The sequence below is a fragment of the Balaenoptera musculus genome, chromosome 15 (genome assembly GCF_009873245.2).
Source record: "Balaenoptera musculus isolate JJ_BM4_2016_0621 chromosome 15, mBalMus1.pri.v3, whole genome shotgun sequence".
Classification (NCBI taxonomy): Eukaryota; Metazoa; Chordata; class Mammalia; order Artiodactyla; family Balaenopteridae; genus Balaenoptera; species Balaenoptera musculus.
The window spans coordinates 401,983-418,345 of record NC_045799.1 but is presented as its reverse complement, the minus strand read 5'-3'; the positions used below and the strand labels follow the sequence as shown (position 1 = coordinate 418,345).

General features: G+C 66.2%; 3 protein-coding genes across 9 annotated transcripts in view; 2 read left to right on the top strand and 1 right to left on the bottom strand.

Annotated features, from left to right (window-relative positions):
* Positions 1 to 81: 81 nt before the first annotated feature.
* Positions 82 to 2,848, top strand: LIME1 (Lck interacting transmembrane adaptor 1). Its single transcript, XM_036824246.1, is given in 5 exon segments — positions 82 to 1,553; positions 1,687 to 1,775; positions 1,778 to 1,918; positions 2,003 to 2,352; positions 2,451 to 2,848. Coding segments are annotated over 5 exon segments (960 nt in total). The 5' UTR covers positions 82 to 1,458; the 3' UTR covers positions 2,736 to 2,848.
* A 691-nt stretch (positions 2,849 to 3,539) lies between these two features.
* SLC2A4RG (SLC2A4 regulator) lies at positions 3,540 to 7,142 on the top strand. Of its 6 annotated transcripts, none has more exons than XM_036827261.1 (8): positions 3,543 to 3,777; positions 4,068 to 4,192; positions 5,124 to 5,233; positions 5,684 to 5,862; positions 5,934 to 6,034; positions 6,120 to 6,360; positions 6,448 to 6,539; positions 6,628 to 7,142. In XM_036827261.1, the coding sequence occupies exons 1-8, from the start codon at positions 3,667 to 3,669 to the stop codon at positions 6,737 to 6,739; spliced, it is 1,071 nt and encodes a 356-aa protein (XP_036683156.1). In that variant the 5' UTR covers positions 3,543 to 3,666; the 3' UTR covers positions 6,740 to 7,142. The 6 variants fall into 6 exon arrangements, with proteins under 6 accessions (XP_036683161.1, XP_036683160.1, XP_036683159.1 ...); XM_036827262.1 differs by having other exon boundaries at positions 3,546 to 3,777; positions 6,123 to 6,360; XM_036827266.1 differs by lacking the exon at positions 5,934 to 6,034 and having other exon boundaries at positions 3,540 to 3,777; positions 6,123 to 6,360.
* Positions 7,143 to 8,126: 984 nt separating this feature from the next.
* ZBTB46 (zinc finger and BTB domain containing 46) overlaps positions 8,127 to 16,363 on the bottom strand; it is a 57,541-nt gene continuing 49,304 nt past the window's right edge. For both annotated transcript variants that reach the window (XM_036827036.1, XM_036827038.1), the window contains exons 4-5: positions 13,423 to 13,598; positions 8,127 to 10,606 (exon numbers count right to left, since the gene is read on the bottom strand). In XM_036827036.1, coding sequence (XP_036682931.1) covers positions 10,232 to 10,606; positions 13,423 to 13,598 — 551 coding nt within the window. In that variant the 3' untranslated portion in view covers positions 8,127 to 10,231. The remainder of the gene's footprint in view (positions 10,607 to 13,422; positions 13,599 to 16,363) is intronic.

The window sequence follows — 16,363 nt, the reverse complement described above, 5'->3', positions numbered from 1 at the left end:
CTTTGCACTGTGTCACGGGGCTGGGCTGGGGGGGTCCTGGGTGAGGGTCCTGCCCAGCACCCCGCCCAGAGGCAGAGGGCCCGGGAGGACGGGCATCCCTGCTGCTCTCCCAGACGCGGCCACAGCCCAGGGTGCCCCCCGCGTTGCCTGACTCCCGCAGACAGGTGAGCCCGGTGCTGCGGTGATGGAAGGAGACCGTGGCTGTGCGGGGCCCAGAGGGAGCGCCGTTATTGAGGCAGGAGGACCCGGCGGGGTGGGGGGTGTTGGCACCCTGGGTCCGTGCCCGCCTGTTTTGTCGCCCACACGCACCCACTGCATCGTGGGTGGAGACAACATGATTTAGGGCCTCCGATCAGCACCAGCTCGCAGCACACCCCTGCCAAGTCCCGTCTAGACCCCAGGCAGGGCCACAGCAGGTGGGTGAGGCTGCCGTGGCAGCTGCGTGAGAAGACGCGGCGTGGTGCACGGGCAGGAAGTGAGGTGGGGAGCTGGGCCGAGGGCGACACAGAGGCCTCGCGGCTCGAGGTGCCCAAGCTGCCCGCCACCCTAGGTGGCGGAGGAGGCGCACCAGCCCCAGCCTTGGTGAGTGCCGGCTCTGGCTTCCAGCCTGGCCAGGGCCCCGGGCCCCTTGGTGCCTTCCTAGGGCAGCTGAGGGCAGGGGTCTGGGAAGACTGGGCACTACCAGGTCAGGGCATTGGGACCTGGGCCCTCTGGTGAGGAAAGCCCACTCCCTGGGTCTGAGCAGACTGGCCCCCACGTTCGGAGACAGCTCCATGCTGCTGGCCCCCCACTTCTGGCACCTGTGCCAAGACTCCAGGAAGCAGACGTCCGATGGCAGGGGCAGTTGGAGGGGAGGGATGGAGAGCCAGGGGTGGGGTGGTCAGTGTCCAAAGCAGCCCTTCCTGCCTGCTGACCCCCAGCTTTCCAGCCCTTCAGGGGGCCAGTCTCCGTAGTGGACAGCTAGGGGGCATCACCTGGACAGGAGCCATGCCTGGGTAGGACATGGCTGTAGGTGGGTCTGTGGCCTGTGGCTTGCTAGCCTGGGGCGTGGCCTGGGGGCCTCCCCAGCTCTCAGGTGTGGCCTAAGTGACCACAGTGGGGCCTTGGCCAGGTCCCAGCTGCCCTGCCCCTCCTCAACTGCCCGTGCTCGGCCATCACTTGAGTCATCCTTGCCAACTCAGGTCCTCATGGGGGCCAGGCAGAGCATGCCTCATCCCTCACCAGCAGCCCCTGGGCAGAGGCGGGAGGGTGGGCGCTGAGGCTGTGTCCCCTCGGCCTCCATAGGAGGGAGGGGCTGCTGAGCCTTGGGGTTTCCTGTGTGCTGAGTCAGAGCACGGGGGTGGGTGGGGGACCTTCCGGCAGCACAAGGTGCAGAAGTGGGGCTGTCAGGTTGGTGCCCAGTCCCTCAGCCCCCAGCACCCTGTCTTCTGCCCCCAGGCCCATCCACGGCTTCGCAGGATGAGGCCACAGGTACCCTCGGCCCCTCCTGCCCTCTGGGGCCTAGGGCGCCTCGCCCTGCTCCTCTGGCTGTGGATGTCATGCACAGCCTGCCACAGGTGTGACCATCCCTGGCCCGGGTGGGGCCTGGCTCAGCTCTACAGCCAGAGGGGGCGGGACTCAGGCAGGCCCAGCACCCGCTGTCTACACACACGTCCCTACGGGCCTCTGACCCGCACCTCTGCCTCCCCGCTCTGATGACCCTCTTGCACCCAGGAAGCGGGCACAGAGGCAGCTGTCTGGGCTGCAGGGCAGTGTAATGCCAGCAGAAGCGGTGAGTGTCAGGGTGTCCCTGGGGCCAGCAGGGGACCGGCCAGCCTTCCTTGCCCCCACTCACTGCTGAGACGACCCCACCACTGCTCCCTCGGCAAGTTGGACACCAAACTGCATGAGCTGCACCGCAGCCGGCCCTGCAGCAGAGGTGAGCTGGTGGAAGGGCTGGGGCCTGGCGGTGGGCAGGCGTCCCCGGACCCCCAAGTAATCTCTGCCCTGCCCCCACCCTCAGCCCCACGGCCTGCCAGCATGGATCTGCGCCCACAATGGCTGGAGGCGTCCAGAGGCAAGACGACCAGGCCCCCGGCAGCCTTCGCACACCAGGAGCTGCCCCTGGCCACGCCCTCCACCGGCCCTGAGGCCACCTATTCCAATGTGGGGCTGGCTGCCATCCCCAGGGCCGGGCTGGCAGTCACCTCTGGGGTGTGGGCAGGGGCACAGCTGACCAGCAGCTGTGCCAGGCCTGGTCCCGAGGCCATACCCGTGGTGGCTGAGTATGCGTGTGTCCAGAAGCTCAAGGGAACAGATCGGGGCCCCCAAGGCCTGGAGCAGGGGAAAGTCGAGGCGACCCCAGCTGCTCAGGTGAAGTGAAGTGTGTGAGGTAGGGTGGGTGGGACTGGGCAGATCCTTGGCCGAGTGGATGGTGCTGACCCCTCCCTGGACTGGCTTCCTCTCTCCAGGTGGACATCCTGTATTCCAGGGTCAGCAAGCCTAAAAGGAGGGACCCAGGACCTTCCACAGACCAGCCAGACCCCAAGGGTGGGGAAGCGAGTTTGGCTCTGGGGAGTGACCTGGCCTACGAGGTCCTCCCTCTCAGGGGCCTGGGCATGGACAAGAGCCTCCTGGAAAACGTGTATGACAGCATCCAGGAGATGGGGGCTCCTGGGTACCTGGAACCCCCCAGCTCCAACTCTTACCAGGAGAGGACATGTGCAGGGCATGGAGACCCCCTGCTTCCTGTCTAAGCCTGGGGAGGGGTCTTCATCCCCTCTGCCCTGAACACCCAAGTACAGATGATCCTTCCTCCAGAGTGGGGTGCGACCTCAATAAAGCCCCAGCTCAGGGAGCATGAACACTGCTATACCTCAGCCTGCTCTTCTTGAAAGCCTGGAAGGCTTGGCGGGGTGGGGTCTGGAAGGAGTGAAAACCTCTCCTTGGGAACGGGCTTCCTCCCGCTGGGGGTGCTGGGTGCCAGCGCCCTGTCACCTGGGGCCGCCGGCTGGTCGGGCTCAGAAGACCGAGTGGGGAGGGAGGCAAGCCCTGGCGGGCGGTCCTCAGGCCGAGGGGCTCCTCCGAGCGGTGAGCCGGCCCGCAGGGTGGCTACCCCAGGGTGGGACCTGAACCCTGAACGACAGGAAAGGCTCCACCACCCAGCCCCTGGAGTTACATAAGGGGCGCGGGAGGTGGGCAGTCGTGCGTTAAAGAATAACCTGCTCCCGGGAAGCCCGCCAAGGAGACGCGGCCTCCTCCCGGGTCCGGTAGCTCGCGCACAGGCACCCCTCGAGGAAGCCGGCCCGCCCCGGCGACGGGGGCGCCGGGGCGGGGGCCGTCGGGCGGGCGGCACAAGCCGGGCCCCCTCCCGGACCGGCGCGGGAGCAGCCAGCGCGGGAGCAGCCTGCCAGGGGCGGGGTGTGGCCGCGGGGTGGGCCAATGGGCGCGGGGCGGGGCGGGCCAATGGGCGCGGGGCGGGCCAATGGACGCGGGGCGGGCGGGGCCTCCGGCCGCGAGGAGGGGGCGGGGCCGGCCGGCAGCCTCCGGGCGGCGCGGCGCGGGCGGCGGCCGATCCAGGGCGGGGGTCGGTGGCCCGGCCAGCCCGGCCCAGCCCGGCCCGGCCCGGCCCGGGGCCGCGTCCGGAGCGTCCGCCCTCGCCGCTGCAGCCTCGGTACCCGGCCGGCCATGGAGGCCGAGCGCCCCTCGGCGCCCGGCCCGGGCTGCGGGCGCCCCCCACTCCGCGCCGCCGGCCGGGACCCCGCGGCCGCGCCCGTGTCGGTGCCCGCGCCGCCGCAGGTACCGGGCTGGGGGCGCCGACAAAGTTCCCTCTGCGAAGATGGCGTCGGGCTGCACGAACTTTGGGCCCCGGGGCGGGGCGGGCGGGGGCGGCGCGTCGCCGCGCGTGTCCGTGGGTCCGGCGGGGCTGGGCCGGCGCCCGGAGCGCTTCCCGCCGCGGCGGCCGGGGGCGGGGCCGGGGGCGGGGCCGCACCGGCCGCAGCCGGTTTGGGGGCGGGCACCAGCGGGTCGGGGTGGCGGTGGGGGTGGGGACTCGGCCGATGCCCGCGCTGAGCCGGCCGCGTCCGCAGGGCCCTGCCGTGGAGTTCGCGCTGCCGCAGGAGCCGGAGCCGCGGGCCGCGGACCTCGGGGCCCCGGGGGCGGGGGCGGCGGGGCCACCGACGCCGTCGGCGCACATCCCGGTGCCAGGGCATAGGTGAGCCGGGGTTCGCGTGCCAGGCCGAGGGGGCATGTGCACCCGTGCGCCTGTGTGTGCAGGGGTGGTGGATGGGGCGCGGGCTGCTGGAGCCTTCCAGACCCCACCCCTGCGAGGGGGGCCTCGGGGGAGGGCAGGTCAGCATCCTGCACTGGGTTTCTGTCCTTGCCTTTCGGCTCCCCAGCCCTGGAGGAGTTAAGCAGAAATGACCGATGTATCAGTATGCCTTGTTCCTCCCCAAACCCTGAGGGCCAGAGCGCAGAACTGGGAGGGGGCGCCTGTCAGCCTCTGTGCCCAAGAGGCTGTGAGGCCCGCGTGGAATCGACCGTCCAGGCATCCCGGGGCCCCCGATGGCTGTCTCCCCAGCCCTGTCTGCAGAGAGAGAAACCCTCCCAGGTGCCTGACACCCTGGGCTGGCTGCGCAGGCGGGGGCGGGCTCTGGCCTTGCCCGCTGGGGCCCAGGGACCCGCTTGTGCTTCGAGCCCAGTCTCCCCTGGCTGCTGCTGACTGCTGGCTGCTCCCGCCCTCCCAGGTCTGGCGCTAGGCCCGCAGCTGCTGTTGCACAACCCTGGTTAATGTGTGATTGGGGGGAGGGCTGGGCTGGGCCTGGCCTGGCCTGGCCCCACCGGCTGGGCCTCAGACTCCTGTCCAGCAACAGGGTCTGAAGGAGCCACGGTGGAACAAAGCCCAGGCTGCAGAGAAGTCGGGCTTTGGAAAGACCCCAGCCCAGGCCTGTTCCCGGTGGTTCCTGGGGATTTGGAGCTCGGCAACCCGAGCTGGAGGTGGAGCTGGGCCTCCTGCCCGGCTCCTGGAGTGAGGGAGCTGGGTGCACACACGTGCCCAGGCCTGCACGTGTGCCGGGACGGGGACGGGCCTGGAGTACTTCTTGGGCCCTACCCACCCCTCCACCCCCCATCACCATCTCCTCCAGAGCCCCCCCAGGAAAAGCCCGGCTGGACGAGGTCATGGCTGCCGCAGCCCTCACAAGCCTGTCCACCAGCCCCCTCCTGCTGGGGGCCCCGGCTGTAGCCTTCAGCACAGGTGAGACTTAGAGGCCTGGCTTGGGGTGGGGGGTGGCGGCAGGGCTCAGGACCACTGCCCCTCCAGGACCCTACAAGCTGCCCAGCCCCTGTGGGGCGAGCAGAGCCGCTCACCTGGAATACCATCTTCTAAGTGCATCTCCTGAGGCCTAAAGCGACATCAGGACCCCCATGGCCCCTCCCTGCGGCCAAAGCTGCAGTGCCCCAGGCCTGCAGGCCTCTGTGACCTGTCCATCTCCACCTGGCTGGCCAGGCATCTCCCCACCCCGTACTCTTCTGTTTTTCCTTCTCTGTGCTGGAGAGGCTCGTCCCCGGGCTGCCGTGGTCAGCTCCTCCCGGCCACTCCCTCCTCCAAGAGGTTCTTTGCACTCAGGGACCTGTAGCCAGCAGCGTCTGCAGCACAGCCGTGGCCCCCAAAAGTCCTGATGCTGGCGCCGGTGTGTGTCCGCAGAGCCCAGCTTGGAGCCCTGGAGGGAGGCCCCGGTGCGGCCACCGGGCAGCGGCGGCAGCAGCGGGGATGGGGGCTGGGGCCCGACCAGTGACCAGTCCTCTCCATCTACCCCGTCGCCCCCGCTGCCCCCTGAGGCAGCCCACTTCCTGTTCGGGGAGCCTGCCCTGAGGAAGAGGAAGGTGAGCCAGGGCAGCCCTTGGAGCGGGGTGGACGTGGGGGGCGCCGAGGCTGACCGCCCCCTGTCGCCCAGAGCTCGCTGCAGGGGCTGTTCCAGTGCCTGTGGAAGCGCTGCGGGAAGGTGCTGAGCTCGGCGTCAGGGATGCAGAGACACATCCGTCTGGTGCACCTGGGGTGCGGCGGGGCCGGGGGCGGGGGCGGGGCGGGGGGCGCCAGGCGGGCCTCTGCGTCAGCTCGCACCCCACCCCCCGCCCCCCAGCAGGCGGCAGGCAGAGCCGGAGCAGAGCGACGGCGAGGAGGACTTCTACTACACGGAGCTGGATGTTGGTGTGGACTCGCTGACCGATGGGCTGTCTGGCCTGACCCCAGGGTCCCCCACGGCCTCCGTGCCACCCGCCTTCCCCCGCCTGGAGCCGCTGGAGCCCCCGGCCCTGCCCAGCCTGCTGCGCCCGCCCGCCCTGCCCCCGCCCCCGGTGCTGAGCTCCCTGCCCGCCCCCCAGGTGTGCCCCAGTGACCACGCTTACCAGGTGGGTGAGGCCTCGGGTGGCTCTGGAGGGGTGCGAGGCCACAGCAGTGTCTCCTCTCAGGGCTGCCTGGCACCCGTCCACCCGGAGCCACAGCCCATCCCGGTCAGGGCCTGCGCGCCAGCCCTGCCCGCCAAGCCCGGTGCCAACCCGAGGTGCGTGTGTGTAAAGGGGCCGGGGAAGGCACCGGGCAGGGAGGCTCCCGGCCCAACAGCACCCCATGCCCCCCATGTGTCCCCCCAGGAAGCCCCGAGGTGACGCCAAGAAGTGTCGGAAAGTGTATGGTATGGACCACCGGGACCTGTGGTGCACGGCCTGCCGCTGGAAGAAGGCCTGCCAACGCTTCCTGGACTGAGCCCCGCCCGCCGGGGCCTCTCCCAGCTGCAGGGCCTTCTTTTTAACCGGTGGGGGACGGTCCCCACCACTCAAAGTGCCTCTGAAGAAACCAGCCTCTCGGCCTTTTGCACTAATGCCAAACCTCACAGCTGTCCCCTTGGCCTGGGGTCCCCAGGGGTGGCCGCCCCCCACCTGTCGGCCCTGAACTTGTCAGGGGTGTGACGGGCCCTGCTCTGGGGCCACACGGGGCCATCCTCGATGCACTTTGAGGGGTGTCGGGGAGGGGGCGCCCCTGCCCGCACTTAACCTGACTGTTTGAGGGCCCGGGTGGACACTTGTACCGTGTTTGCCAAGCTCAGGTGTCTCACGTCTGGGCTGAACCAGGCGAGGAGTAACATTAAAGATTCGGGATTTTTCCAAAAGCTGTGTCTGCCTCCTGGGGGGAGGGACACGGAGCCGGGACCCCGCCACGGGCAGGGGTGGCGGTGGGCAGAGAGGAGGCCAGCAACCAGGCCACAAAGGGCTGGGGGTGGGGGTTACTCTCTGGCCCCTCTACCCAGGGTGAGGCCGGAGGAGGGGACGCTGTCTGAAACACACACGAGGCATCTGCTCAAGCAGCAATTTCCCAGTTTATTGAAAGTGATCGCTTTGCAAGAAAGTCTAACTAATCCCGTCACAGAAAGGAGACCCACAGGCGGGCCCGGAGTGCGCCCGGCAGACAAGAAATCTCAAGACCACTAGGGAGGAGGTGCTGTTGGCCGTCGATGGCTCCAGGGAAGCAGGCGACGGCCGTGATGTCCACTGACCAATTACAAAAGACTCCCCCAAATATGAAACACATCTCCAATACAAACACAGGTTTATAATAATTCATATAAAGTCGATATAATATAGATTATCCCCAGAAAAGATCAACAATCTTCAAACACTGCCCTTTTTCTGTCTGTTTTGTGTTGACAGGTTGAAAGCATGTTGAAAAAATAAATATTTAAGAAAAGCACACACACAGCGCCCTCACTACAAGTAGTTCTAAAAAGGGCCACATACAAAACACAATATAGGATCTAAAAAATAAAAACACCATTAAGTATGGCTTTCTTAAGAGTTGCACATGTCACAGAATGAGCGAAAATAAGATTATCTTTAATATAATATTGCAAAAAGTTCCAGTTTTTGCATTTTTTCAGAGTTCTCTTTTTTAAAAAGGAAGATGTGCAAAGTTGGAAGCAGTAGCTGTGTCCTTTCAGTTGAGGTCCCTATCCAGTCCTGGCAGTGTTGTGACTGTTCCCAAACCCAGAGTTCAAGCATACAACCCGGTCAGGATCCAGAGCTTGATACAAAATCTTGGTTCCCCCGCCCCTCCCCCACCCCCAAAGACCTTGCCACCCGATGGACCGCGTCCCACATCGGCGTTGCAGACACCAAACACAGACGCACACAGACGGAAAGGTACAAAATGTGAGATGTGATCTACACGCTTTTCCGCTTCATAAAAAAATATTTATTAGTTTAAACATAGATTTGAAAAAAAAAAAAAGATCACGTTAAAAAAGAAACCTTCGTTACACGTCTTTCCCTCCACGCCTCTGGAGGCGATGTGTTCGCCTGCATCTCTGAAATCCAGCTCTCAAGTTAACCGCACACGAGAATAGTGAACACACGGGGCTCGGGGGCGGGAGGTGGGACCCTCGGTTTTCCAGGGTATTGTTTTGAGGAAGAAAATGCCCTTGTGGCACTGAGGGCCCCGTTAAAAGTCAGCCAGGACGGTCCAGAGCGGGAGCGAGCAGGTCCTGAGTGTGGCGCAAAGGTGGCCCGGGGTGCGGGCGGCGGGCTGAGAGGTGGCCCCATACAAAACCCAGAGACGCTTGGTAGCAAAGGTCTGGTTTCCAAATGCATTTGATAAGAAAGTAAGTCTTTATAAAAGGGGTTAGAAAGTGGGGGAAAGGTACACAGTGGGGAGCCCCACCGAGGGGCTCAGCTGGGCCCCACTGTGAAAGGCAGACGGGGGCGCTGGCCCCGGAGGCACCCCAACCCGCCCCGGGCTCCTGCCCCCCGGCCCGGCCCGGCCCGGCCCTTCCCTAAAGATGCCGGCGTTGAGGAGTTCGCAGAGTCCCCAGCTGAGGATGGGAGGGCAGCCCTCTTCTGACTGAGAGAAAGGTGGCTATGTTTAAAACAAAGCAAAACAAAAAATGAAGCTGCGACTTCTCCCCGGGCAGGGCTTCAAGGACAGCACCCGTCCGTGTCCACGCAGCCAGCCACTTACTAAGGAGGGTTCTGTGGGATTTGCCTTTCTCCACCTAGAAAGAGTAGATGGGACCCGGGAGAAATGCAGTAAAGCCATTTGGCTTGCAGGTTGTGGGGAGAGAGAAAATCAAGCCAGTGTCTCCTTCGGCTCTAGCTCAGCACCCAAGGGGCCCTGGCACGGTGTCCCGCAGGGGCTCCCAAGCGAGGCGGGTGGAGGGGATGGAATGTATGTGTCACGAGCCTGAAAGGGAGACAGGCCGGGGTTGGGCCACAGTGTCCTCACAGCACACGGCGGGGCCCCGGCTTCTCAGAAAAAAGAGAGAGAAGGGGGTCGTAAGCGCGTTTAAAAGACGGCGAGGGGGCTTGGGAAGGAACCAAAGGAAAGACATGTCTGCGAGTGTCGTCGAGCGGGAAAGATAACACCGAACAGAACCACGTTACGTGCCAGCCTCTGTTCCCTTAGCTACTCACGGAACCGGGGCACTGAGCACCCGGGGAGGGGGCGGCCCCCGCAGGTGGCGTGGGGAGCACTGGCGTCGGGGACACCATCCGGTGTTAGCAGCAGCGAAGGTGAGCCGCCCGGAACGGTCAGCAGGAGTGGCCTGGGCGCGGCAGGACGGGTGGGGCGGAGGGGCAAGCCAGCCCAGAGAAGTGCACACAAAGAAAGAGGAGGCCCCTACGGTGGGAGCACCTGGGCCCCCCGCCCAGCTGCCTCAGTGGGGGGATAGCACCTGGGCACCCTGGGCCGAGGTCGGCAGCTGCTGTGTGTTGAGCACCAAAGCCCAGAGGCGGGAGGGCCGCGGGGCTTTCTGGACGCCAGACCTGGATCTCGCAGGCTGCCACCGGACGGCACAGCCCTCGAGGGCGGGGGGGCAGCGGCAGCCGCCAGCAGTGACCCCACGGCTGAGAAGGGGGAGCGGAGGCGGGGGCCCTGGACGGGGCCCAGGGTCAGGAGAACTCTCCTAACAGCTCCCGGACCCGGGCCTCGGGGCCACACTTGGGACCCGAGCCAGCGCTGGCCCTTTCCGGGTCACAGGCCACGGTGCGTCCGACGCCAGACCGGTGCGTCCTGGGATCCCCTGATGCCCGGCCCGCGCCCCTGCTGGGGGAGGTGACAAGGGCTCTCCCTGGGCTTAGACCCGCCCCGTGCGCTGGGGCAGCGCCCGCCTCCGAGCCCCGGGTGTCCTCGAGGGGTGGGGGGGAGCAGGTGAAGGGGGCCCGGGGCGCACACAGGCGGGGGCGGCCGCGGCCCAGTGCCCGGCCCAGCCTAGGAGGTCCAGGTGAAGTCCTTGTCGGTGCCCCGGGCAGGGCTGTGAGGCCCCCGCGGCGAGTCCTCGTCCTCCTTGTCGTCCCCCAGTAGTGCGTCCTCGGGGGCCAGGCCCACGTCGTCCTCGTCCTCACCCAGCTCCTCCTCGCCCTCGCCGCGTGGGTCCTCGGGGTCCTCCAGGTACGGCCCGTCGCCCGCGAACAGCTCAGGGGAGCCCTCGGCGCCGCCGCCATCCAGGGGCCCGGCCCCGCCGCCACCCGCGCAGTCGGCACACACGCCGTGGCGCCGCGAGCCGTGCTTGATGCCCACGCTGGCGGCCGACATGAACACGCGGCTACACAGCTTGCACACGTACTTCTTGTCCTTGCTGTGCACCTGCGGGGGGACGGCGGTCAGTGTGGGGGGGACGATGGTCAGTGCGGGGGGACGATGGTCAGTGCGGGGGAATGGCGGTCAGTGCGGGGGGACGATGGTCAGTGCGGGGGGACGATGGTCAGTGTGGGGGGATGGCGGTCAGTGTGGGGGCGGCGGTCAGTGCGGGGGGGCGGCGGTCAGTGTGGGGGCGGCGGTCAGTGCGGGGGGACGATGGTCAGTGCGGGGGGATGGCGGTCAGTGTGGGGGCGGCGGTCAGTGCGGGGGGGCGGCGGTCAGTGTGGGGGCGGCGGTCAGTGCGGGGGGACGGCGGTCAGTGCGGGGGGACGAGGTCAGTGCGGGGGGCGGCGGTCAGTGCGGGGGGGGCGGCGGTCAGTGTGGGGGCGGCGGTCAGTGCGGGGGGACGATGGTCAGTGCGGGGGGATGGCGGTCAGTGTGGGGGCGGCGGTCAGTGCGGGGGGGGCGGCGGTCAGTGTGGGGGCGGCGGTCAGTGTGGGGGCGGCGGTCAGTGTGGGGGACGGCGGTCAGTGCGGGGGGACGGTGGTCAGTGCGGGGGGACGAGGTCAGTGCCGGGGGATGGCGGTCAGTGCGGGGGGACGGCGGTCAGTGCGGGGGGACGAGGTCAGTGCCGGGGGACGGCGGTCAGTGCGGGGGCACGTACAGTCAGTTGAGTGGAGGGGGAGGATTGAGTGGCCCAGAAGGTGAGGTCTGGGTGGGTGGCAGTCAGTCTGCTAGGCTGCTCAGACCCCTAGCCCTGGCCGGGGGCCGCTGCACAAAGCCAGAACGCACAGAATTGCAGGTGCCACCAAAGCTCGTCCCCATCCAGAGGGCTGCTGGGCACTGGGCCGGCCGTGTCTCCCCCCCCACCGGGGCTTGCCCAGGGCTTGCCCAGGGCTCAGATCTGCACTGGGGGTCATGCTGCCCCCACACCTCCCAGCACACAAGGCGGAGCACTCACCTCTGCCCCGCCCCTGCTTTTGCCCCATGAGGGGATGGCCAGGGCTCTGGTGGCTCCCGGCTTGGGCCTGGGGGGCCTGGGGGCACGGGTGATGGGAGCCCAGGACAGCGTTGACCGAGAGGGACTCGAGGCACCTGCCTTCTGGGAAGCCATCAGCACAGCCAAGAGCTGGGCTGAGTGCCCAACCCGCGGGGCGGCAGGGTTGGGGGTCCCAGGGGGACCGTGATTGCTGCTCGAATGCTGCCTCCTGCCTTTCTGAATTCTCCAACCGACGGGCCTGGCCGAGCGCCCTCGGCTTCCCAGCTCAGCGGTCCCGCAGACCACCGTGAACGTCTGCCCCATCACAGCCTTCCCTGAAACCCGACCACGAGGACCTGCGACTGCTGCCAACCAGCCTAGGCAAGGCGAGAGGCCGGGTGCGCCCTGGTCGGACGTCAGGAGGAGCTGGGCCGCCTCACAGGTTTTGATTCCAGAAACAAAGCCTCAAACCACATGGTTCCCGGGACCCTTCCTGGGTCTTTTTCATTTGTTACATTTTAAACCCAGGGCTTCCGGGACCCTCTGCAAAGAACAAAGACCCCAGTCCGGTCACAGCAGGGCTGGGCGGTGGGGACAGCTCCCGGGGAGCCACGGAGCCTGTCCTCTGGGCACTCCTCCGAATGAACGCATGGATGGGCAGGGAAGGATGTGGGCGCCGGGGCGACCCAGTACTCGGCTCCACGGGGAGGCGGCTGCTGAGACGGCCCCCCCACCCCCTGCGCCCTGGCTAAGCCTCCCGGGGCGGGCGGGGCAGGAACAAGCTGCCCTTCTGCTGTCAGGGGAGGCTCAGCTGCCTCCCAGCCCTGCACACCTGCCCCTCGGGGGGACACAGGCGTCCCCGCAGTCTGCCAGCCCGGGCCCTGGCTCCGAGGGCTGCCTCCCCCTCCAGCTTTTCCACCTGGCCTCAGGGAGCCTCCCCGGGGAGCCCAGCCCCGAATGAGGCCCAGGCCGTGGGCTCTCCCTCGCTCCCTCGCGTGGCTCACCCCGCTGGGGCCACCCCTGAGGTCTCACCTCGGCCCCCCTCACTGCGGGGATGTGGCCCCTCCGCCCCTCCTCCCCTCCTGCTGGTCAGCGGATCAGGGTGCTGCGGGGGTCTGGCCCAGCCCGTGCGGCCCTGAGGTCCCCTCACTCATGACATCACCCCAGCGTCCTCTCCCCACCCATGCCCCAGCCGCCTGGCCTCCCTCGTTTCTCACCCACCCAAGGGTTCCTCACGCTGTGTTTTGGTGAATCTGCCTCCCTGTTTCAAGGGTGACCTTTTCTATCACTTCCTGGCCAAGCAAATTCATCTGCGCAGCACCTGTTCCTGAGCTGCGAGCCAGGCCGTCAGAACCTTCCAGGGGCTGCAGGGGAGAGGGGCCAGGGTCCCACAGCAATTGCAGGGCGGGGCACGGAGGAAGTGGCCACGTGGCAGGAGCCGGGGGGCAGGGTCCTGGCAGGGAAGGGAGCACCTGCAGAGGCCGGGCTGGAGCAGAGGGGGCCCCAAAGGGGAAGCTGAGGAGTGGGGCTGGGGGGAGATGTGCTCACCTGCCTTCTGCACCTGGGGCCGGGGGCAGAGCTGCTCAGGAGGGATGTGGGGTTGGGGTGCCTCCCCGCTATCCTGGTCTTTCCCACCGCAAGGCGGGCCCCACTTCAGGGCTTCCCGTGGCATCCTGGACAGCCCACGTCCCCATCCTGCCCGGACACCGCAGCCCCATGCAGAGCGTGCCCTGGACCAACCCTGTGCTGACCCCACGCTGACCCCCGTGATGACCCCTATGCTGACCCACGCCGACCCCCCACTGACCACATGCCACCCCCACGCGGCCCTGCGCCCGCTCACCAGCGTGTGCCGCTTCATGTGCTCGCGCCGCGTGAACTTCTTCCCGCAGATCTCGCAGGGGTAGGGCCGCTCGCCCGTGTGGGAGCGCATGTGCCTCTTGAGGATGCACTGGTGCATGGCCGAGAAGCTGCAGTAGGGGCAGCGGAACTTCTTCCTGATGACCGTGAACTCGTTCACTGCAAGATAGGTGGCGGCCGGTCAGCCTGCGGACCCTGCACAGCCCGCCCACCGCCCGCGCTCAGGTGTCCCCGTGGGGCTGGGGGTCCAGAGCCTCCAGTCAGGCCTGGCCCAGAGCAGAGAGGGCTGCTCCCACGTTCTAAGAAAGCACGCTTCTCAGATCAGCCAGTACCTCCCGTGTCAGCCCCTAAAACACACGAGTGCATGCGCGGAATCAACAGAAACAGGAGTGCGGACCCGTCTCCGCCCCGTCCACGTGTCCGCATGGCCGCAGCCAGGGCAGGGGTGCCACCTGGTGGACACGGCCCAGCGAGAGGACACCAGCCCCTGATGCGCAGCAAGCGTCCGGCCTCACTGTCCCTCCCCATGTTTCAGGGAGTGATACCGTGGGCCCCCGGGCCGGGGCCACATTCCAGGGGGCTCAGGGGGGAGGTCAGGAGTTGGGGTCCGTGGGGTCAGTCCCGCTCTGCCCAGGCACTGGGCAGCTCACCCCGAGTGACATCCTTTATGCTGAGCCCCCGCGGACACCACAGTGACCCCCTCTTGAGCCAAGGGGCATCCATCCAGGACTCAGACCTAAGGCCTCCTGGGTTGGTCATCCCAAGCTCACCAGGGTTGCTGGGAGCCCCCAAGTGCTCGAGGGCACTTTGTCCCGGGTAGGGAGCCCGGGGCAGATGTCTGCTCTCGGGCATCTGGAAGCAGGCCCCAGCCCTCACACCACCCACAGTGCTCGCCGGCCACACCCCAGCACCAGCACCCAGGGGACAGACCAAGGGTCCCGACGGTCAGGCCAAAGGCAGGCAGGCGGGCGGAATGAACACCAGCAGCAGCGGGACCCCTGGTCAGACGCCACCGAATGTCCGTGCCTGGCAGGCCCTGGCCACGGTCACAGCTGCCCCCAGAAGTGCCAGAGGGAAGCAGACAAGAAAACAGAGGCTGCAACGTGACACAGCCCACAGCGTGGGGAGAAGCCGGGGAAGCTAAGGTGACCAAAGCTGGCCCCTCTCGCTCGAGGGAGCCGGCCAGGTCACTGGACAAACGACGGGACAGTTCCATCCTGCCCAGTTCCCCCAAGCCCGGGCCGCCCCGCACATCACATGGGGGCAGGGCCCTCGCCGCCGTCTCCGCGAAGCATGAAGCATGCCCCAGGCCTCCAATCCATTCTGGTGCTCAGACCCAGCCCCGGGCAGGTTGCCATGGAAATGGCGCCAACTGGAAGGTGCAGTGCAGTGACACGGAGCCCAACGGCCCTGGACACACCCAGGTCCCCATGAGCATCGAGAGGCTGGTGGTCACTCTGCACCTCCACCCCTGAAACACACCAGGCAACACCGAGTGTAACGTTTTATTTTGCTTCTTAAACAAGCCGTACATTTTCTCCTGAGACATCTTAAAGGGTGCCTAAATAATCAAGCAACCAGATTTCTTCCTTTTCCAGAACGTGGGTCAGTGAGACCGTCTGCAGGGCCTGCCAGGAGCCTGGCCGTTCTCATGGACCCAAGAGCTCTCACGCTGGCATCTCCCGCACCCACGGACGTCAGGCACCAGGGACACACCGCCCAGGATGGCCCCTGTCCACGCGCAGGCCGGACAGCTTCACCCGGGGAGGCCACCACGGCCGCAAGACGGCTGTGCGGACCCCATCGCAGCTCATGACCGATGCCACCCCCAGGCCCGGCCGCCCGCTTGCCTGACGGCGTCTGTGCACACAGAAGGGGCTCCACGTCCCCACCAAGCCTGGGCAGTCACCACGTGTCTCTGAGAATCCAAGCCCTGTCCTAAGAAGTAACGCATTTTCTCACGTGTAGGAGCTTTCGACGTGCCTGTGGCTGGGAGCTGGGGCAGACGAGAGGCGAGAGGCGTGGACAGTCGCCCGTATCCCTTCACACAAGGCGGCCACAGTTCACAGTGTGACGGCTGTGACCACATTTTCATGCTACGATTTTTAACTGTAAGTTCTTAAATGTGCGAATACACCATGATTTATTCAACAAACATGTAAAGTGTTTCCATTTTTTTACCCTTGTGAACAATGCTTCAACAAAGTGCCTACAAAAGAACCTTTGCCCCTGGAGAGAAATCCTGAGAAGTGGGCCATGCCGGCCGTCGGGCCCCGTGGGCCACGCACCCTCATTCCTCCTGAGGGCCAAGGCCATGCTCCGGTACGCGGCACACAGACGGCGGTCACCGCTGTTAGCAGAACTGCTCCCTGCAAGGCCGTAGGCCGGGGTCCCGGCTGCAGGGGCGACCAGAGCATCTTGGACCCGCGAGGAAGCAGCCCTTCCCAGGTGGCGGCTCCAGCCTCCCCAAGGAGGGCCCGCAGACAGGTGGGTCCGGGTGGGGGTCCAAGACAGGACAGAGGGAAGGGCACCTAGCCTGGCACGTCTGGACGGACCGCCCCTGGCAGCCCCCACTCTACGCCTCCCTTCCTGTCTGACCCCCAGGCCCGGCCCGACCTGCCTGGTGGACGAGGCGGCAGCACGGCCCCCCACACCTGCCTCCCACCGCTTCCCCAGCACAGAGCCCGGTTTTCATGTCAGCACGAAACACAGCTCTGCAATGGAAAAGGCAAGTGAGGAGACAAGCTTTTAGGTTATTTTATTTCAAATAAATTTTTTGAGTTATTTTCTGCTTTCTATTCTGCTTCTATAAACATAAAATTAAAATCTGATTTATTCTAGCCTGCATTTAACAATTCAGACCTACATGTTAAAAAAACACTTATCTCTGTACATAAGTGCTGTATTTTTTCCCCAGAAACACA